This window comes from Anabrus simplex, chromosome 13 (genome assembly GCF_040414725.1).
Source record: "Anabrus simplex isolate iqAnaSimp1 chromosome 13, ASM4041472v1, whole genome shotgun sequence".
Classification (NCBI taxonomy): domain Eukaryota; kingdom Metazoa; phylum Arthropoda; class Insecta; order Orthoptera; family Tettigoniidae; genus Anabrus; species Anabrus simplex.
The window spans coordinates 104999538-105022546 of record NC_090277.1 but is presented as its reverse complement, the minus strand read 5'-3'; the positions used below and the strand labels follow the sequence as shown (position 1 = coordinate 105022546).

Here is a 23009-nt window from a genome sequence, read left to right as displayed (position 1 = left end):
TACTGGCCAAAAGTGGTGTCAAATGAGTAACTGTGAAAGAGAACACACAATTACCAATTGAACAGCAGATTAAGAAAAGAAAGTGGCAGTGGATTGGCCATACACTACGTGGACCTGATGACAGCACAGCAAAACAAGCTCTTGAGTGGAATCCCCAGGGGCAGGGTAGAAGAGGAAGACCTAAGATGACATGGAGGAGATCAGTAGAGAGAAAGAGTGAGCAGCTTGGGTATACACAGGGAAAGCTGAAACACATGATGGCAAAACGTTGTCTTGGCCCTATGCTCCTCAACAGGAGTTGGGTAAGGTGGTTTTTGCAGGCTTGATGATATGCATCAAAGTGTGCTATAATTTTGTGTTCCTACTTTAGGATGGAGTCAAGAGTTTCTTCCTTCTAAACTGCACTCCTGGGTAGTTGCAGTTAATCAAACATTAGAAGAGATTTTAGTCTTCCATATTTGAGCTAGTGCTCTAAGTTTTGCTTTATTTTTGTGTGGAGTATTTACATGTCAATTTAATTTTTTTTTTTTTTTTTTTCAGATCAAGCCCACGATCCCTCATATTGGGTGGTATGATCCTCCAGATAATTGCAGGCCTTGGAGTAGCAAACTCTCCAAATTTTGAGCTGCAAGTCTTCCTCCGCTTTGTGACGGCATTTTCTTGTGCCACGATGTTCACAGCAGGCTACGTCATCTGTAAGTAAGAATATTGTAAACTTCACACAAAATGCTCATATCTTTTCCTTCAGTTCCGATTTCTACTTCTCTCCTAGGTTATGTATCGATTACCACAATCGTTGCTTGGCTCTCCACCACTCTTCCAATATTTCTTCTGTCTTCTCCCTCCCTTCTCTATACTCTTCTTCACTGTAACCGTCCCCCTTTTTTGTGGTCTCTTTCCTGTTGGTTTCTCTGTAAATTCTGTAACACGATCCATTCCCTAAATTTATGCATCTAAGCACAATCAATTTCATTTTATGAATATATTTAATTATACAGCGGTGAATTACAACTAGGTTTTTCGGGAGATAGTGGGTTTGAATCCCACCGTCAGAAGGCCTGAAGATGGTTTTCCATGGTTTCCCATTTTTACACCTGACAAATGCTGGGGCTGTATCTTAATCAATGCAATTGTCAATTCTTTCACACTGTACAATTGTTCCCATAAGACCTATCTGTGTCAGTGGAAAATAAAGAAAATTGTAAATTAAAAAAATATATATAAATAAATGTTCAGTTTTGCTCGAAATGTTAGGGACGCATTATGATTTAAATATATATTCTGTATATCATAATCTTCTTAGCATTTGTCCCACGATGGAACAGGATCCACTGTTTTGCAAGCCAATGTCCACTTGGTTCTATTATAATAATTATAATTTCTTGTGGCTATTTCTAGCCGGGTGCAGCCCTTGTAAGGCAGACCCTCCAATGAGGGTGGGCAGCATCTGCCATGTGTAGGTAACTGCATGCTATTGTTGTGGAGGATAGTGTTATGTGTGATGTGTGAGGGATTTGAACCACAGTATCCAGCGGTGAGATGCCAGCGCGCTGCCACCTGAGCCACGGAGGCTACTATTTTAATAACTCATGGGCATAAGTGCCTAATCCTTTTTATCCATCTTGCATAGTACATCACAAAGTACAGTATAATATTCCTTAATCATGAGGAATTATGGCTGTCTCAGAGGGGGTGCATTTACTCCTTGTAGATCCATAAAAGCGATACTGTTTTCTTAACGTGGAATAAGCTATAGCTGCCACCCTGGAGGCCCAGGTTTGATTGCCGGCTCTGCCATGAAACCTGAAAAATGGCATGAGGACAGGAACGGGGTCCACTCAGCCTCCGGAGGCCAACTGAGTAAAGGAACAGAGTATGATTCTCATTCCAGCCATCCTCAAAAGGGTTTTCTGCCTTTTCCCACTTCTCCTCCAGGCAAACGCTGGAATGGTAACTAACTTAAGGCCACAGCTGCTTCATTCCCTCTTCCTTGTCTCTTCCTATTACCAACAAGATCCCTATTCAGCATAGCAGGTGAGGCCGTCTGGATGAAGTACTGGTCCTCCTCGCCAGTTGTATCCCAGTCCAAAGTCTCACACTCCAGGACACTGCCCTTGAGGCGGTAGGGCTGGGATCCCTTGCTGAGTTCGGGGGGGGGGGGACAACAACAACAACCCTGGAAGTTAAATGGAACATCCTCCTGTATTTAGAAGCTGCCACTAAGAACAAGGTAAAACATGCCAATTTTTTCTGTACAGTTCTATTAATTGAAGAAAACTCTAAATTATCTAGAAACGTTATAATTAACATGGCATTTCAAAGCTGTAGAGGTGGTTTCTCAGGATATTGATGGAGCCTTGGAGGACAAGGGTCACAATTTCCGGGATGAGCTTCATTGGAAGTTGGAAGCGCTTCCACGTGGCAACAAAGTGACGAGAGCCAGTATCCAGTATTTGGGAGATAGTAGGTACGAACCCCACTGTCGGCAGCCCTGAAAATGGTTTTCCGTGGTTTCCCATTTTCACACCAGGACGGCCGCTTCCTTCCCACTCCCACTCCCAGCCCTTCCCTGCCCCGTCATCACCATAAGACATATCTGTGTCGGTGCGACGTAAAGCAACTAGCCAAAAACAAAAAACAAAAAAAAGTGACGAGGTACGGTACCACGAGCTCTGACCATTATCCCTAGTATTTTTTTTTCGCTAGGGGCTTTACGTCGCACCGACACAGATAGGTCTTATGGCGACGATGGGATAGGAAAGGCCTAGGAGTTGGAAGGAAGCGGCCGTGGCCTTAATTAAGGTACAGCCCCAGCATTTGCCTGGTGTGAAAATGGGAAACCACGGAAAACCATTTTCAGGGCTGCCGATAGTGGGATTTGAACCTACTATCTCCCGGATGCAAGCTCACAGCCGCGCGCCTCTACACGCACGGCCAACTCGCCCGGTATCCCTATTATTTCAATTTCCTGAAGGTGATATTTAGATTTGTAGTAAGGGATATTGGGTTTGTAATTTTTAATCTTCTCTAGATTGACCTTCGCTGGTTGACTGCTGCGGTGCTCAAAACTGACAGTTGGATCTAAGATGTATCCTTGAAAACTGTTTTCTTTAAAGGCTATGATGTCAATTCTCTGCAAACTACCGTTTATGGCCAGTCTGTGTACCACCTCATGTACATTGAATCCCTTCTTTCTCAGTTCTTCAGCAATGAAGGATCTGATCTGGTGGTGCGACGTGTTTCTCAGGAGCTCCCAGCATGTGCAGAATCCCAGGACATGACCAAGAGTTTCTTTCTTTCCGTGGCAATGCCAACAGAGGTTGTTGTCCAGGAATCTGCCTAGCACCGAGTGCACTGCAGAATCATTAGCATCATCTTTATAGCCTCTCTCCACTCATTACAAAACTGTCCGGTATGATCTTTCAACCAAGAGTTTGCTGGTGTGTACTCTTTGTAAAACCAGGCGAGTTGGCTGTGTGGTTAGAAGCACGCGGCTGTGAGCTCACATCCAAGAGATAGTGGGTTCTAACCCCACTGTCAGCAGCCCTGAAGATGGTTTTCCGTGGTTTCCCATTTTCACAGGAGGCAAATGCTGGGGGTGTACCTTAATTAAGGCCACGGCCGCTTCCTTCCCATTCCCAGGCATTTCCTGTCCCATCGTCGCCGTAAGACCTATCTGTGTCAGTGCGACGTAAAGCAACTAGCAAAGAAAAAACTCTTTGAAAAGTTGTACTCCGAGTCCTTTTTTCAGTAGTAGGTGAATTCAGTAGAAGATGAATTCACGTTTTCATAGCTCTTGACGGATCTTATTAGTATTGTACAGGCTGTTTTTCCAAGTATCAGCGTTTGTTAATTTAAGACGTTCTATATATATCCGGATTTCTGCATGAGAATCCCTCAAAGCAACAATGAATTAATAATTGAGCATCTAATTATTTTATAATTTTAATCAAATCATTGGGATTTGTGAAATATCAGTTCGCTGAAGAAGTGAATGATATTTTCTCAAAATACGTAGTTATATTACTGTAAATAGTTTTTTCAATAGTATGGACAAGGTGGACTCATAAACGCATTCCGGTCTGGGCCTGAATATCCCTAACAAACATTCTGGTTTGGCCATTTCTAAAGATTTGAAAAGGATTATATCTCTATACCTGTAGGAGATATTTGCATGATTCTTTTTTCTTTGTGCTTGTTTGAGCATCTAGTTTTTATTGTTTATTTCACGGCAGCTATCACTTGAGATTTTAAAATTGTTTATATATTATACCATGTTTTGCGAATGAAAAAATGTCCGACGAATTATTAACTAAGAACAATTTTCTGAAATACTGTTATATTTTCCCTAGATTGAGATCATGTAAAATGTGCATTGCAATTACAAAACAACAATAATAATGAAAATAATATAAAATAATAACTGTTCAGTAATAATAACTAATAAGAACAAGGAAAATGGGAGCTCTTGTGAAATTTTATATACATATTTATGTGACGATACTGGCTCGGAAGATGATGTTGAAAGCATGTAATTGTAATTTTATTCACAAATGGAAATATTGACATCCAAATAGGAATTTGAAACAACATCTCGCATGATTGGAATTCATTTTACAGTTTACCGTATGTTCCTGTGCGTTTCATAACTGCGCGAATATGTAAGAACATCTACATATTAGTAAAGATTTCTGTTTTTTAGATGTGAGGGATTACGATTACATAAAATATCAAAAATATAACTTCTATCAAGCATTTGCTTGCCACAAAATGCCATGTTTTAAGAGCACATTGAGTGACAACACCTACTAATGCACACTCGTCAACTATATCGTAAATTCTCTGACTTAGACAATACTGCCATCTGTTGAAATACTCTCGTAAGTAACACATGAAGAAACGCGATGCAGTCGGCAGAATGTGTGCATAGCTCGTTCTCAATTTTTAGCAAATTGTCAAACCTTACTACAGGCTATGCTCACAGTTAGACGGGAAAGAGTTAACTCCTGGTTTTTCAGTGCAGTTAGATTGTCACTGTAAATAGTCAATACGGACCACTACAGGCCATTAATATGGTCATGTGTGTAGATTCTGGTCAAGAGGTTATGCTCTGTCACTAAGGTGACCAATAACGAGTTCACAAACTTCCTATTCATATCTATTGAACGCTAATATCTAAGTCAAAGCAAGGCTCATTGGCTGAAGAGCAGTCAAGCTGATTGCTGAAGCCTGCTCTCCTGAAGAAGCTGGAAACAGACACAAGCTTGTCAGGGCCTGAGAAGGAATGGATGTAGAAGAACTGAGACTGATCAGGTTTAGAACTAAACTGTTTGTTTTTCTACAGGTACAGATAATACTGGTGATACTTACTGCCAGATTGTGGGTGCTGCCTACGAGTTCTTCTGGTCTGCAGGAGTGATCCTCCTTGCCGTCATATCGTACCTGGTGGACAACTGGCGGGAGCTGCAGTATGCCATCACACTACCTACAGCGGCCATTCTTATCCTCTACAGGTAAAACAATAAGTCATACCGACTTGCATAATATAAGACTTTCTAGTTCTCTTCCCTGTCCTTTCACTATTGTTACGAAGGGAGTTCAATATATAATGGGCTGATGACCTCGATGTTAGGCCCCTTTAAACAACAAGCATCAATATATAATGAAACACATTTTTTTTTCTAAAAGCAAGTTGGTTTTATTGAGGATTCAAATACATCACTTTATTCCCCAATCCTTTTGCTACAATGCCCTATATTTCAACATAATCTCCGTTCATTGCTACGGACTTACACCACCATAATGTGAGGGTCTGTATGGCTGCATGGTACCACACGACTGGTAAATGTCGGAACCAACGTCGTGCTGCATCCATAACTTTCCCATCATCCATGTAGTGCTTCCTGTGGACTGCATCCTTCATTGGGCCAAACGGATGGAAGTCAGAAAACAGATCAGATGTAAGGCTTTTCAGGTGTTTGCTCTATTAACCAGCGTTTTGTCTTAGGTCTGACACTACACTCATCAGAGTGGGATGTGTCAGACCCTACCCACTGACGCTGGGGTGTATGCAGGTGAACTTATCAGAAGCCCATTATAAGAGGCACAGTCTGATAACTGCATATGGGAGATAAAACTCCACAATGGAATTATTGCCCGCCGAAATGCTGGTTAATAGAGCAAATGCCTGAAAAGCCTTACATCTGATCTGTTTTTTTGACATGCTCTATTGGTGGAAAAATATCTAATTCCCTCCTTGGGAACTTAGAATTTCCATTTGGAAGTCAGAAGGCACAAGATCTGGGCTGTAGGGTGGATGAGGAAGAACAGTCCACTGAAGTTTTGTGAGCTTCTGTCCTGTGAAGTCTTGCCTTGTCTTGGAGAAGGAGAAGTTTGTTTGCATTATTGTGGCTACAAACATGCTGCAGTCGTTTCTTCAATTTCCTTAGAGTAGCACATTATACTTTACAGTTGATCATTTCACCATAAGGGAGGACATTGAACAGAATAACCCCTTCAGAGTGATGGTGAAGGACGCCTCACCCAGCAACTCACCATGCGTTTGCCCACTGCCAGGTCTCTGTAAGATATTCTGCAAGCACGTCTCAATATCTGTGATTCCCTGGCTTTCCGCCAAAAGAAACTCAATAACTGCTCTCTGTTAGTATGCACCTCTGATACGGACACCATTTTGAAGGCTAGTTATAGCACTGCCGCCTATCATGAATTAATGAAACTCTATGAGACAAAGCAGGAATATTCAAAGATGTCCCAAACAAAATTCCAATTTTTTAAAACCGAAATTGGCCGAGAAATAAAATGGGTTGCATTATATATTAAATACCCCTCGTATTTCATTTTGGTGTTTTCTAAAATCATATTCTCCTCATCAAGAGATGGTTCACTCTAGGCTATGTGCTATGGGTCATACTTTCATAATCTGTATACAACTGTTACTGTATTAAACTTCTTTTCAAACTCATTTTATCACCTCCTTCTTTCCCCCCACCACCTTACTCAAACTCATTTTTCTTGTTTCCTCTGCTACTCACTTTCCTTTTCATCATCTCTATTCTGTCCTCTTAGTCTTTCATTGCACTTTTTTTTTTTTTCATTTTATTCTATTTATTCTACCACATTCAGCCCTTATTTGTCTGATGATCTTGCTGGTAACAGTTGATTTGCTTCCATTAACCTTCATATTATTCTCTTCAACCCATTGTTGGATACTCTCAAGGTCCCTTTGTAATTCTGAACAATCCTCAATGTTATTTATTTCCCTATAAACAATTATGTCATCTGCATACAGTCTTATTTTTGATGTTATATTATTCCCTAAATCATTTACGTATGTTAAGAAAAGTAACGGACCGATTATACTACCCTGTGCAATTCCCTTCCAAACTTTCTCTTCCTGCGATACATTACTTCCTACTTTGACTTTCTGAACCCTTGAGTTTAGAAATGTTTTTATCCAACGTGTAACCCTTACGTCTAATCCTATTCCCTCCAATTACTTTAATAATATTCCATGTTCCACTCTATCAAAGGCTTTGTAAAGATCTATGGCTATGCAATCTAACTGGCCTCCTGAATTCAACTCATCTGATATGTCCTGCTGAAATCCCACCAGTTGTGCCTTACAAGAAATTTCTTTCTAAATCCATACTGGCTCCTCTGAACCAATTTTTATCATCACATATCCCTCTGATGTACTTTGATATTAAACTCTCCAGTATTTTACAAACTATACTGGTCAGGCTGATTGGTCTGTAGTTCTCTGGTTTCCCTTTATTACCCTTTCCTTTATAAATTGGTATTATTATAGATTCCTTCCATTCCTTTGATATTACACTATTATTTATGATATAGTCAAAGGACCAGGGGCGTATTCTCCTTGAATGCAAGGCATTCATTGCATGCGTTAAGATAACACAAAGAACTGTCTGATGTACGATTTTAGGTTGTTTCCAATGATTTCATCTCTCAGAAGTTCAAAAGGTCCGCGCAACTGTACTGGTTCCATTGCTTGACTACGTGTGGTGCTGGTGTAGTCTCGCCGTCTACACCACTCTAGGAAGAAAGAGACAGCGAATGGAGGAGTTAAGGATGTAAGGCATTCAATCTTAAAATTGCATTCGGTGGCAGACGTAGTTCTGAAACCCTCCGAACGATGTCGCTGCAATTGAAACTTGGTCAGAATTTGTCACTCCATACCCGTGCTACCCTCTGCCATCTGTTAGCAACTTGGAGAAAGTTGGCATCTTTGCAGCGAACGGCACCCACAGATTACCCCCCAAGCGAGAACCCAACGTGACGAAACTGACCAATGCCAATGGGGTGACTTACCTCCAGTGCTTGAGTTGTGGCTAACTAATGAGTTAATTCATTGTGTTTTCGGTGTTTTATTATATTTTGCGCACATGTGGTATTAACGATGGATGAGTCTAAAACGGATATAATTGTAAATCAGTTTGAAAAGCCATTTACTGGCTGTTCGTTTGATGAAAAGATTCAAATAGTTAAAGCCAGGAGACCTCTACCTTCCCTCGTAAATTTCTTCTTCTTCTTCTTCTTCTTCTTAATCTGCTTACCCTCCAGGGTTGGCTTTTCCCTCGGACTCAGAGAGGGATCCCTCCTCTACCTCCTCAAGGGCAGTGTACTGGAGCTTCAGACTCTGGGTCGGGAGATACAACTGGGGAGGATGACCAGTACCTCGCCTCACCTGCTATGCTGAACAAGGGCCTTGCGGGGGATGGGAAGATTAGAAGGGATAGACAAGGAAGAGGGAAGGATGCGGCCGTGGCCTGAAGTTAGGTACCATCCCGGCGTTTGCCTGGAGGGGAAGTGGGAAACCACGGAAAACCACTTCGAGGATGGCTGAGGTGGGAATCGAACCCACCTCTACTCAGTTGACCTCCCGAGGCTGAGTGGACCCCGTTCCAGCCCTCGTACCACTTTTCAAATTTCGTGGCAGAGCCGGGAATCGAACCCGGGCCTCCGGGGGTGGCAGCTAATCACACCAACCACTACACCACAGAGGCGGACCCTCGTAAATTTAAAAACAGAAAACAAGAATTGTGTACGCACGTTCAACCCAGAAACTTACAGTAAAACTGTTTGGCTCGAGTTCACCTACATGTAATTAGGGTGAGTAGAATTGAAATTTACTTAATACATTGTGTTAACTGCATGGTTACTAGTTGCATGCCTCAGTGGAGATTCCAGGATACGCCAGTGCAAAGGACCCTACCATCAGAAGGGACAAACACTGAAGAGAAAATTATTAAGCCTCCATGGGGTCAAAGTTCTCCCACAACAATCTTGGATGGTTGCTGTTGGAGACGGGGCTACTGACAAAATAGTGGCTGATTGAGTTCTGCTTACCTGTTACAGAGATCACTGTAGCACTAACCACTTTATCGCTACAATGTTCAACAATGGTCAAAGTGGAGGGCAGTCACAGGTACTTTGTGAAACCAGAGAAAGCTTTTTTTTTTTTGCTAGGGGCTTTACGTCGCACCGACACAGAAAGGTCTTATGGCGACGATGGGAAAGGAAAGGCCTAGGAGTTGGAAGGAAGCGGCCGTGGCCTTAATTAAGGTACAGCCCCAGCATTTGCCTGGTGTGAAAATGGGAAACCACGGAAAACCATCTTCAGGGCTGCCGATAGTGGGATTCGAACCTACTATCTCCCGGATGCAAGCTCACAGCCGCGCGCCTCTACGCGCACGGCCAACTCGCCCGGTACCAGAGAAAGCCAATCCACTTGAAGTCAAAGATCTACTTAACTGTTGAACGTCCAGTGATCAATCAATCGGTCATCAATGATCTGATAATGTTACTGGCTTTAGGTCCCACTGACTACTTTTTAGGTTTTCAGAGATGCCGAGATGCCAGAATTTAGTCCCGCAGGTGTTCTTTCACGTGCCAGTAAATCTACTGACACAAGGCTGACATTTTTTAGCACCTTCTAGTACCACCGGACTGAGCCAGGAACGAACCTGCAAAGTTGGGGTCAGAAGGCCAGCGCCTCAACCATCTGAGCCACTCAACCTGGCCATCAATGATCTGCATTTAGGGCTGTTGCTCAGGTGACAGATTCCCTATCAATTGTTCACCTAGCGTTTTCTTAAATGTTTTCAAAAAACTTGGAAATTTATCAAACATTTCTCTTGATGATGTAACCAACCCCCAATTTGTCCTTTTGGATTCCAAATTTATGTTCATATTATGATCTTTCCTATTTTTAAAAGCTTGGCTCAAGCTTATTCATTTACTAATGTCATTCCATGCCATTTCTCCGCTGACAGCGTGAAACATACCACATAGTTGAGCATCTCGTCTCCTCACTCCCAAGTCTTCCCAGCCCAAAGTTTGCAACATTTTCATAACTCTACTTCTTTGTCGGAAATCCCCCAGAACAAATCGTCCTGTTGTCATTTGTATCTTTTCCAGTTCTCGTATCAAGTGGTCCTGGTGTAGACCCCATACACTGGAACCATACTCTAATTGGAGTCTTACCAGGGACTCAAATACCCTCTCCTTTACATCCTTACTACAACCTCTAAATACCCTCATAACCATGTGAAGAGATCTGTAACTTTTCTTGACAATCTCGTTAATATGATTACCTGAATGAAGATCAAGATTTTCTTCTGAAGATGCAGAGCAAAGTTCTCTGCAAAACTTAAAGAATTTCACCTTATTTTCTTGACACAGTATAAGCCCAAAAGCCTATATCATGTCTAAGTACGGGCCGTGAAAGCATCAATGGTAATATTGGTGTGTATGCGTGCATGCATGTGGACACTCGAGGTTACTGATTGGCTAGAATTTGTGTCATTGACGGTCAGTTTTTCTCAACAGTTGTTAACTTATGGCCTTGTATAGTGCACCATGGTAACTTTCAATATGATTGTGCTGGATTTTTGTTGATTTGTATTTCATTACTTGTGCCTTTTTTTTTTTTTTACATAACTTATATAATTAATTATTTTCCCTTTTTTTTTTACTTCAGGTGGATTCCCAACTCTCCTCGCTGGCTGCTCAATAACGGTGAAATGGAAGCAGCACGAGAGTTGCTGGAACGCGCTCTGATGGTGAACGGAGACCCCAACCCCAAAGTACCCATTCTTTCTCCTCCAATAGCATGCAGGTGATCAAGTAAATATTATGGCAACTTATTAGATTGAAATATTTTATGTTACTGGCTTGTTAAACCAATAAATCTCCTTGTCCTCGGGGAGTTCTTTAACATCCATTCCTCTGTATCGTATGCAATTATCTTCATATTGGTCCATTTTAATACAATTACAATGAACAGACATAAGGATTCCATCTAACCAGTTCATATTCATTTCTATGTGACTACATATGTCACACTGTGGGACTAGTTTCAATCATATAATGATCATCTTGAGCCACTTATAACTAAAAATTGACAAAGCATTAGACTCTGTATGTATACATAAAACAATGAGAAAACTTCTTCATCATCATCATCAATGTCCCACTCCAGTCGCCCGGGTGTGGTTAACAAGCCTCCTCCACTCCTTTCTGTGCTTCTACTTTTTCTGCTCCGTTCCTTCCACCACATCCAATTCAGCTTCTGTAATGTCCTTCCAGATCTGATCCATCCACCTTCTTCTCGGTCTTCCAACTGGTCTCCTTCCCTTAACTTCTTTTTCCAATTCCGTTCTTGCTACCCATTCCTTTCCCATTCTTTTTACCTGTCCGAACCATCTCAGTCTTGCTTTCTGTATCTTCTATACTAATGGTTCTATATTTAGCTCTTCTCTGATTTTCTTATTTGGAAAGCTGTCTCTTGTTGTCTTTTTAACCAATATTCTTAAAAATTTAATTTCTACTGCTTGGATTTTACTATCTTGTCTCTTATTAGTTAGCAGCGTTTCTAGTCCGTATGTTACAATTGGTATGAAATACTGTTTATATAATGTTAGTTTCATTCTCTTGAGTACTTTGCCATCCCATAAAAGCTCTCTGACTTGATAAAATGTTGTACCTTTATTTAGTCTGTTATTAATTTCAGGGTTGATTTCATTACTTCCATTATTAAAACATATATATTAAAAATTGGTTGATGTGCTCATGTGTTGTGTTGTGATGTTTGATGTGTCTTAAAAAAGTAAAATTTGCATTGGTGACATCACTAGAGGTATAAAATTAAAATTACTTCTAATGACATTCACATCAGATAAAATAGTATATTGATGAATGTCAAATTAATTCCATTTAATTAGTCGAGTCTGTGGAAAGTGTCTCCATGAGAATTTCAGCATTCTCAGTTGAATTTTAGTCTGTGTACAATCAGCAGTGACGGTGCTACCGGAGATGCTATCTTCAACAAACCGTACTGGCACAATTCACAAATTCATATACAGCTATGAGATTCTACAAATGTAAATTAACCACACCTTGTTTTCAAACTTCCAGAAAATGAGAGAATTTCACGAATGAAACACAGGCAATCAACTCAAGAAAAACTGCCAATTTCTCCTTAGCATCATCTTAATACCCAGTTTATGGGTTTCAACTGACAGTACTCATGTGACAATTCATGATTATGAGAATGCTGAAATTCTCATAGCACACTTTCCACAGACGCAACTAATTAAATGGGATGTATTTGACATTCATCAATGTACTATTTTATCCAATGTGAATGTCATTAGAAATAATTTTAATTTTAAGAATTTATACCTCTAGTGACACAAATTTTACTTTTTTAAGACACATCAAACATTACAATACAACTCCAGAGCACAACAACCAATTTTTAAAATGTAAGTTTTGTCATTGTTTTATGTATGCATACAGAGTCTAATGCTTTGTCAATTTTTGGTTATAAGTGGCTGAAGATGATCATTATATGATTGAAACTAGTCCCACAATGTGGAATACAACCTCAGAAAAGTTCCGAGACTGAGGTCGTAAAAAATAGAAAAGTTGCACTTACCAAGTAATGATCTTAGCTCCTGTCAAAGTAGTTCCCTTGGCTATCTGTACACAATTGCCAGCATTTCTGGAGGTCTTAGAAGCAAGCAGAGAAATTCCCCACTGCGATGCTTGCAAGCACATGTGTCACAGCCCGTTAGATGTCTGTGATATCTTGTTGAAGCTTTCCTTTCACTCGCGAAAAGAAAAAATCGCAAGGTAAGAGGTTGGGTGAATATGGTAGATGTGGGATGACAGTGACAGAATGTCTGGCCAGATACTTGGTAACACGGTGAGGTCTTGCATTGTCGTGCAGTAAGAACCAGTCCTGCAACTGCCACAAATCAGGGCAGCGATGTCAAACTGCTTTATTAAATTATCCTTGAGATTCTATGCCTAGCGTCAAACTGCCTGTCGCAAACGTGTCAAGACTTTGATGTAAAGAGTTTAAATTAATAAATTTCATTGTTTGTCCGTATTGAACCAAGATTACAGATTACAAGAATGTGATCAACATTGTCTTTGTTCTTGAAGGTTGACCTTTGGCTTTTTTCGAGGCTGGCGATCCAGGACTCCACCATTCTGCACTTTGCCGCTTCGTGTGGGGGGTCAAACTGGCAATACCAACTTTAATCCCCAGCAATAAGCTTTCTTGAAAATGCAGGATCACATCTGGCTCTGCCCAGTAGTTCTGCAGAAATTCTTTATTTTTCTTCTTTTTGGTCATCTGTTAGGATGTGCGGGACGAGTTTTGCATTCAGTTTCCGTTTCCCTAAATCGTCACGTAAAATCTTATGACACACATTACGATTCAAATTAAGCTCTTCTGATATCGCACGCAGTTTCACGATGGTCTTCTTGCAATAACTGCCTTACCTGCTCCACATTTGCATCGGAATGTGCTGTAGACGGGCGGCCAGTTCTGGGATCGTCTTGCACTGAATCTCCACCTTCCCGAAACCTTTTGTGCCACTCGAGCACACAACGTCTTGACAGTGCATCGCCTCCATATGCTTGTGTAATCATTGTCACATTTCACTAGGGGTTTTCCCAAGCTTAACGCAAAACTTAATGTTCACTCTTTGTTCATAATCAGTGTCCATTGTGTCACCGTCACTAAACCAAACAGAATGTAGCTAAGCACAGCCTTGCCACCTAGTGCATGTGCGTGGAAGCATTGCCAAGGCCATCTCAGAACGTAGACATACCAGGTAACACAAAACCAACATTTGTTCCTTTGTTCGTATTGCAACCTCAGAAATACAATACTTGACCTGGAACTTTTCTGGCAAAGGGTGTATATAAATAGTCACATATAAATCAATATGTATTGCTTAGATGGAATCTTTATGTCTATCTATTGTAATCCATTCCTTTGCTTAAGGTCTTCCCAAGGTTCTTTACTGGCAGGGCAGCTGATGTGTACTGTATACAGCTCCATACCCTTGAGGTACAGTTAATAATCATTTAAAATTAGTTCCTAAAATCCAACATGTCAGACCTCAGAGCAGGTATCCAAAAGAGTATGTGCTGCTGGGACGAAAAGTGAAATTCAAATAGCAGGTGTTGGCAACCCTGTGTGGATGATATCAGATGTTGACATTCCCATCAACCGTCAGTCAGTGCAGAGTTGTGAGGCATGTCGGTCATGTCGAAAGCAGGTAGGAACTGCAGTCTTGGAGTGAACACGTAAGTGTCAAAGGAGGTTTTACTCTACGCGTTCAATGTTTACGTTGCACCGACTTAGATAGGTCTTATGGCGATGATGGGGTTGGAAAGGGCTAGGAATTGGAAGGAAGCAACCATGGCCTTAACTAATTTACAGCCTGGTGTGAAAATGGGAAACCATGGAAAACCATCTTCCGGCCTGCCTACAGTAGGTTTCGAACCTACTATCCCCCGAATGCAAGCTTTCAGCTGTGCGCCCCTAACTGCACGGCCAACCCAGCGGTACTCTGCGAGTTCAAATTGGACACCAATGACACAGAAACTGCTCGAAAGATATGCTCTGCCTTTGAAAAAGCATCAGTGAGTGAACGCACAGCACAAAAATGGTTTAGTCGATTTGAATCGGGAGATGCAAGCCTTCAGGACAAGCCTCGAGCTCGACGTCCATTCACTATCGACGAAAGCCTGCTGAAGGAGAACATTGATCATGATCCACATCGAACGTGCAAAGATCTTGCACAAGGGTTTAGAGCATTCGAGGAAACCATTAGATTGAATCTGCAAAACCTTGGGAAGGCTTGGAAGTTCAGTAAATGGGTTCATCACCTTCTGACCAATTAAACCAAATTCCATCAGCTCACCATTTGCTCTTCATGCCACAAGAAAACCCTGTTCCTAGACCAGATATTTATATGTGATAAGTAGGGCTCGGAAGTTGAGGAAAAATCCATTCTTTTTTTTCTCGCGTCTCCAAAGGTGAGGCCCAATACAATATATATTCTTTCTGGGTCATTGTAGGCCAGAAAATGGACAGTTCTTTTTTGCCTTTTTCAGTGTTTTTTGGATTATTAGTCCTTTTTAGGCCTTAACTGCTGTTTTTACAACTTCACCATATTTCAACTACATTTGTACTGCCCATTCTCAATTCGAATCATCATTAATTCATCCATTACCTCTTAAACATCTTTTCTCCAGCAAATACATATACAGGTAGACCTCGTTATACGAGGTAGTTGTGTTATGCGGAATTGCCATGCATACCGAATTTGCGTAAATTGACAGTCATTTTATATGTAAAATATAGGGTTAGGTTTCCATTGACTCAAGTGTTAACTTAAAATAGCCAAGATTCTTAGTATTTTACAAAAAATAACCATCATCATGTTCCTGAAATGCATTTTAATGCAAAATTTACACACTTAAAATAATTTAATAATTTTGTGTGGCTATTCTAGCCGAGTGCAGTCCTTGCAAGGCAGACCCTCCATTGAGGGTGGAGGGCATATACCATGTGTAGGTAACTGCGTGTTATTGTGGTGGAGGATAGTGTTATGTGTGGTGTGTGAGTTGAAGAGATATTAGAGACAGCACAAACACCCAGCCCCCCGGGCCATTGGAATTAACCAGTGAAGGTTAAAATCCTCGACCCAGCTGGGAATCGAACCCAGGACCCTCTGAACCAAAGGCCAGTACGCTGACCATTCAGCCAGCGAGTCAGACAATTTAACACTGAAACACGCAATAATAAACTAAACTCTGCATACAAGCTCTTGGCTTTAGTTTGAATAGCAGCTCCAGAGAGAGGCATGTGTTGTGGGTTGTGATGCTCAATCCAATCCACTCTTTCCATTCCACTCTAGCGACATTTGGTCACTCTAGTCACACTTACATTAGTAGAAGTTTGAGCAGTTTTATGAATTGATTGCACATTGTCATGAATAGTTCTTGCAATGGATTCAGTAAGTCCCAAAGCAAGCTGAATGTCAACAATAAGCTCACCTTTCTCATAGCAATCCAAAACTTCTAACTTTGTTTCTAATGAATATGATTTTCATACATGCTTCTTTCTTTTTACTCGGCATTTTAAATACAAAACCTGTCAAGTGCAACATCACAGCTCTACTGACCGGAACTGATGGTTCACGTCTCAACAAACACGACAGAAGATGTGCTTGCCCCGTTTAACCTTGGTGCGCAATGTAGTGTACATTACAGAGTTCGGAATGCATGTCTGTATCCGTCTTTGGACATTACAGTTTCCACATACTGTTAACAGATGGCAGCACTAGACTTAAAATGAAAATTGCGTACGGTATATGCGAAATCGTGGATAACGAATCCGCGAATAACAGGGTTTACCTGTATTTGATCCATATCTGAAAAGAAAGAGAATGAAATGAAAAGATGAAACTAATGCTTCAAATAAACCAGGGGAATCAAATTATGTGCAAGATAAGTGAAATATTGAAGGGTGAAAATTTTGATGTGAGTGTTTTTGAAGAGGAAGATCTCACTTGCCTCAAGTATGAATCCTTATCATCTGTTGATGTGGAGGGAAGTTTCTCGATGTTTCACAATGTGCTGTCTGAAAACCGATGATCCTTTTAACATAAGAACCTGGAGATGACTTTTATGATATAGCGCAAAGCCAACTGAGGAAAGGATTCCAAATTCCAGTTTCTGTAACCCTTGTCTGGTTAAGCCAAATATAATTCCAGTTATATCCATTTCAATTTCTTGCTCCAGGATGTCCATTGCAAGGTCACTGAATTCATTTTAGGTGGAAAAAATATTTCATTCTAAATTTTGCAAGTACTTTTTTTAACAAATGCGGAATTCCTTTTTTAAATTATGTTTATCTAAAAATAAAGTAATATAAAAATAGATAATGTCTGAATTGTTCACACAATGAGATTTGAGGAAGACGGGAAGAAACCAACACGTTGTACTTGGTCGGAGGAACAGAAATTATAACAATCGATGAAAATAAAGAATTATTGGGCAAGCTCAACAAATGTTGATTCCGTGTGGTCTTAAGTGACATAATGTCTTAAAAAAAAAAAGAAGAAAGTATTTCACTCATATATTTTTGCAATGTTGCATACCACCAGAATTTTGCATTTATAAACGTTATATTCCTTAATTAAATGTGTAATTAAAACTAAAATTCTTTCTTTCTTTCTTTCTTTCTTTCTTTCATTCTTTTACCCTTCAGGGTTGGTTTTTTTTCCCTCGGACTCAGCGAGGGATCCCACCTCTACCGCCTCAAGGGCAGTGTCCTGGAGTGTGAGACATTAGGTCGGGAGATACAACTGGGGGAGGTGGACCAGTACCTTGCCCAGGCAGTCTCACCTGCTATGATGAACAGGGGCCTTATGGGCGATGGGAAGATTGCAAGGGATAGACAAGGAAGCGGCCGTAGCCTTAAGTTAGGAACCATCCCGGCATTTGCCTGGAGGAGAAGTGGGAAACCACGGTAAACCACTTTGAGGATGGCTGAAGTGGGAATAGAACCCCCCTCAACTCAGTTGATTTCCGAGGCTGAGGGAACCCCGTTCCCACCCTCGTACCACTTTTCAAATTTTGTGGCGGAGCCAGGTATCGAACCTGGGCCTGCGGGGGTGGCAGCTAATCATGCCAATCACTACACCATAGAGGTAGACTAAAACTAAAATTATGAACGAATTTGGATCACTTTTTATGTCCTTTTTATGGCCAGTTTTAGGTCCTTTTTTAATATGTTTAGGTTTTTTAAGGCGATATAAGATCTTCAACTTCTGAGCCCTACTGATGAGAAATGTCATTGTCACTAGTCTTCTGTCATTGTAATTTATTCTTGTGGCTGAAGAAGGCCAAATGAAGGCCGAAACATGTACCTTTTTTTTTTTTTTATTGTACTAGTTTTTAAAGATCAATGACTCAATTTGTATTGACTAAGATGGACCCCTTTTTTAAATCGCTTCCTTTCATTGAAAACATGTGTTCCTGCCTTTCTAAACAAGTCTCGACTTTTCCTTTCTGAAAGAATATTTCTTGAGGGTCCACCTTTTCAATACATTATATATTTTTATTATTGATTTTCATAAATAAAATAAAATATAAAATGGGGTGCTAAATGGAATCTTACCACCCCCTCGTTTTGTTACAGCTGGCTTTCTTCTGTGAAGCTTCCTGTCTGAGTTTAGCATCCCCATTTTATATTTTATTTTATTTATGTAAATCAATAAAATACATACAGTATAATTAGAGGCATGATTTTATCGCATTAATTTATGTTCGATTTCGCGAAAAGAAAACAATTTTTCGCGTTATTTCGCGAAATAGGGCTGACCTCATCGCTTTAATCATTTCGTAAAATTATTCATAAAATGTTTAATTCGTGAGATTTGTGAATTATTTCTGTGAAAGATAGATAAATAAAGAGAAACAAAATTGATAATCATTCATTATGCCTTATGTAATCTTGATTAGAACTATAATATAGGCCTAATCAAGATTAATAACAAATTGCCCTAACACAGTATATGGCCGCAGCTGTCACTCTACTGTATAATGCCATACCACTAAGGGATTTTACAATTTTAATTAATACGAAGAGATACTTCTGTCGAATTGAGAAGTCGTTATTCTGTCATCTGTTTCTCTTCAGACACGAGATATTGGCATACAATTTCAAGATCGTTATTTTCAATGAATTTTGCTGCATTTTCGCACTTATCGCAAAATAAGTGCATTTTGCTTTAAACTGGCATTGTTGCTTTAATTCACAGTAATTCATGAAAAAAGTCACTGATTTCGTAACCAGAATCATACGATTCTTGAAGATATCTCAAAATCGCTCCTAAATATTTTTTGTCGCGCTTATCGTTAAAGCGAATAAATCATGCCTCTAAGTATAATGTATCAAAAAGTTGGACCCTCAAGAAACATTCTTCCAGAAAGGTATATGTTGTTCTATACAGACCTCATCATCATCATCATCATCATCATCATCATCATCATCATCATCATCATCATCATCATCATCATTTCCCTTTATCCAGCCGTAACCGGGTAGGGGCAAATATGGTTCCTCTCCACTTTCTTCAGTAGGGGACGCCCTAACATTTTCCAAGACACCATATCTGCTTTATCCATATAGGCTATTGTTACAATGGTCTCGCCACACCCAAAGGCATTTTATACATACTGCCAGGTTCAAAATTAGGCCGCCCCTAACATGGAGTCAGACGCTTTTCGTAGCTGCTCCTGTGGAGTACAGACATTACAGGTTTGCTCTTTCCACCATCTCCACCGTAGATGCCGTTGAGGTCTTCACTCGTAACCCTGAGCTGGGACCCATACCAGATGTTACACACTAGATCAGTGTGCTCTGGGATTCACATAGGCAGGGGCGCCACTCCCTGGGTAGGGCTGCCTCCGAAGAGGGTTGCTACCTGCTACCAACTCAATATGGACCAAACAATGAGATTTATAACTTGTAATAAGTCTTGACTTGTTGCTTGTTGGTTCATCTCTGTTACTTAAAATGTGCTATATCTAATACAGCTTTGTTAAATGCTGACATCTGATGAGAGAAAGTTGGATGAAGATGGCTTCTTCTTCTTCTTCTTCTTCTTCTTCTTCTTCTTCTTCTTCTTCTTCTTCTTCTTCTTCTTCTTCTTCTTCTTCTTCTTCTTCTTTTCCCTGTTATCATACTGTGTTGTATTAAGGCAGTCGGATGGAGGGGAGTCGAACGTCCTGGCGTGTCTTGATCTCCTTGCACGTCGCCTGGGCTACCACTGTCGTCACCTACTACGGAGCACTTCTCAACATCAAGAACGTCGGGGAGGAACTACATGTCAACACAGCCATAGCAGGTGAGACTGGATATAACATGTGTCAGATAAGTATGGACAAGGAAATTTCAGCTCCTATTCAATCTTTAGGATTGATACAAAATATTATCTAACAGTATACATGTTTCGTCCCTTTTGGGTCATTATCAGTACTTAACTAATAAGGCAATCAAATTAAAAATTTAGTTAAGAAAAATCTCCTTAGAGAATTATAGTTTATCACTACAAGTAAATTCTATGCTCTTTGCTGATGACATTGTAGTTTAGGGAGATAATGAAGAGAAAGTACAGACACAAGTTGATTTATGAAACGAGGAGATAAGAAATTTTGGAATGAAGATTTTTTTCTTTTTTTTTTTCTATTTGCTTTACGTCGCACCAACACAGATATGTCTTATGGCGACGATGGGAAAGGAAAGGTCTAGGAACTGGAAGGAAGCGGCCGTGGCCTTAATTAAGGTACAGCCCCGGCATTTGCCTGGTGTGAAAATGGGAAACCACGGAAAACCACCTTCAGGGCTGCCGACAGTGGGACTCGAACCCACTATCTCCCGATTACTGGATACTGGCCGCACTTAAGCGACTGCAGCTATCGAGCTCGGTGGAATGAAGATTAGTACTGCAAAAAGTAAGACTTTGATCATTATAAGAGGTAACAGAAAATCCAGGGGAGTGATAAAAATAGGAAATGAACCTCTTGAAGTAGTGAAAAATTTTAAATATTTGGGCAGCGTGATATCACAAGATGGAAATTTGGATGGAGAAATTGATTTAAGAATACAGCAGTCTGCAAGTTTCTACCAGTGTGTGAGAGACTGTATGGAACAAAGACGTGCCAATGAAGTGCAAGAAGGTTTTATACTCGTCCTATTATAAATCTATACTGCCCTCTGCTTCTGCAGCCTGGACGTTAACTAAGTGGAACCAAAGTAAGATACAAGCAGCTGAAATGAGGTTCATGAGGAGCATACAAGGAAAGACAAGACGAGATAGAATACGAAATGAGGAAATAAGGGGAAGTGTGGGAGTTTGTAAACTTCAAGAAGAGATTGATATAGCAAAGCTAAAATGGTTTGGACACATGATGAGAATGCCAGGAGAGAGAATACCAAAGAGAACATTCATGGATACAGGGACTGGAAAGAGGCCTGGGGATGTGCTAGAATGGGATGGAGGAGCTCTGTTGTGGACTGTATTGCAAGTAGAGGAGTTGATAGCAATAAAATACTAGAAGAGGAATGGTGGAAAGATCGAGTAAGGTGGAGGGCTTTGGTACACTACCCTACTCAGAGAGAATCTGGAAAAGGGAATGGATGAAGAAAGAAGAGAGACTGCAATCTTCTGTTGTAAACGTTTTTGCTTTTCTCCTGTTAAAATACATTGGATGAATTTAAAATCGTTCATTGATTAAGTCAAAAAACTTCAGCATGGTGTTGCTTAGATTATTGTGATGAATATTTTCAGAATCTGTTGGTGGAAGTTGATGTTCTTTGTGTGACTACTGTTCTTAATGCTACTGTCAAATCGCACCATAATTATGTAGTCACTAATCTTCAAAAAGCATTGAGAACCAGTGTTCTGTAATGTGAAGCCATTTATGATGATTTTTATTTCTTATTTCTTTTTATTTCTTGTCCATACTTCCCACTGTCAATTCTTGTTGTTTAGCAAATGCGATGCTTGTGGCTTTGTAAGCCTTTCCCTTCGTAAATCAACTTCTCCTGTCTTAGCCATAGGGCTGAGACTTAATAATAGCAAAGTCTAACCCAATTCAACAAACCACCGGTGTACTACAAGGGGATCCACTAAGCCCACTACTATTTATAATTGCTATGGCGGACATTACAGAAGTAATCCCTGAAGAAACAAGCATATATATATGTATGCAGACAATATCGTGATTGCCTCGAAGTCCAGCGAGAAACTGCAAGAGACACTTGACGCGCTGGTAAAATGGACAGAAGAGAATGAACTTCAGTTAAATGAGGAAAAGACAGTAACAATGACATTTAGGAAAGGAGGTAAAGCATCAGAGTTTCATATACATGGGAGACCTCTAAAGAATGTATCGAACTTCAAGTATTTGGGGGTCACACTACAAACTAGAGGTAATGTTTTCTCTGCCCACATCAATGACAGGACAAATGCAGCAATCAGAGCCATCAATGACATACAGAATTTGAATAAGTTATCTATCAAAACAGCCCTGAAACTATTTGACCTCAAAGTGTCACCAGTGATCACCTATGGATTAGAAATTGTATGGCTGCATCTAAAAATGAAACAGTTCGAGCAATTAGAAAAAGTGAAAGCTACGTTTCTAAAAAAGGCACTATGTGTCTCGAAGTATACGCCTTCAAGGCTTGTATATGAGTTAACTCAAGAACCTTTCTATGTAGAAGATGTCCGTTGTCACCTACCGTTATCAACTACACCAACATATCTACAGTTCATAGAGAAATCACGAGCAAAGAAGAGAGACATATGGAGCGAATTTTACTCGACGGATGCAATGGTTTACAAAGACTGGCAGGCAGGAGGATATGAGCTGAGACACTTGATTACACACTTTGCAATACACGGATTTCATTATAAGCTGTGTAAAACAAAGAAATTCCATCAACCAGACACGGACTGTGTATGTGAACGTTGTGGTAAGAGCTGTGAACGATATCATGCCATGATTTGTACTTGTCGGCGCGAATCGATGATAGCCTTCTGCAGAGATGACTAATGTTGTGTATTAATGTAAATATCTTTTGGCCA

The 23009-nt window shown here is 40.4% G+C and overlaps 1 protein-coding gene across 5 annotated transcripts in view; it reads left to right on the top strand.

Annotated features, from left to right (window-relative positions):
- Positions 1-23009, top strand: part of LOC136884660 (organic cation transporter protein) — a 257104-nt gene that overhangs the window by 213470 nt on the left and 20625 nt on the right. For all 5 annotated transcript variants that reach the window (XR_011018940.1, XM_068230176.1, XM_068230177.1 and 2 more), the window contains exons 5-8: positions 541-695; positions 5345-5513; positions 11021-11158; positions 20122-20264. Coding sequence is in view for 4 of the 5 variants with exons in the window: in XM_068230176.1 (XP_068086277.1) it covers positions 541-695; positions 5345-5513; positions 11021-11158; positions 20122-20264 (605 nt within the window). In the remaining variant the exon portion in view is untranslated. The remainder of the gene's footprint in view (positions 1-540; positions 696-5344; positions 5514-11020; positions 11159-20121; positions 20265-23009) is intronic.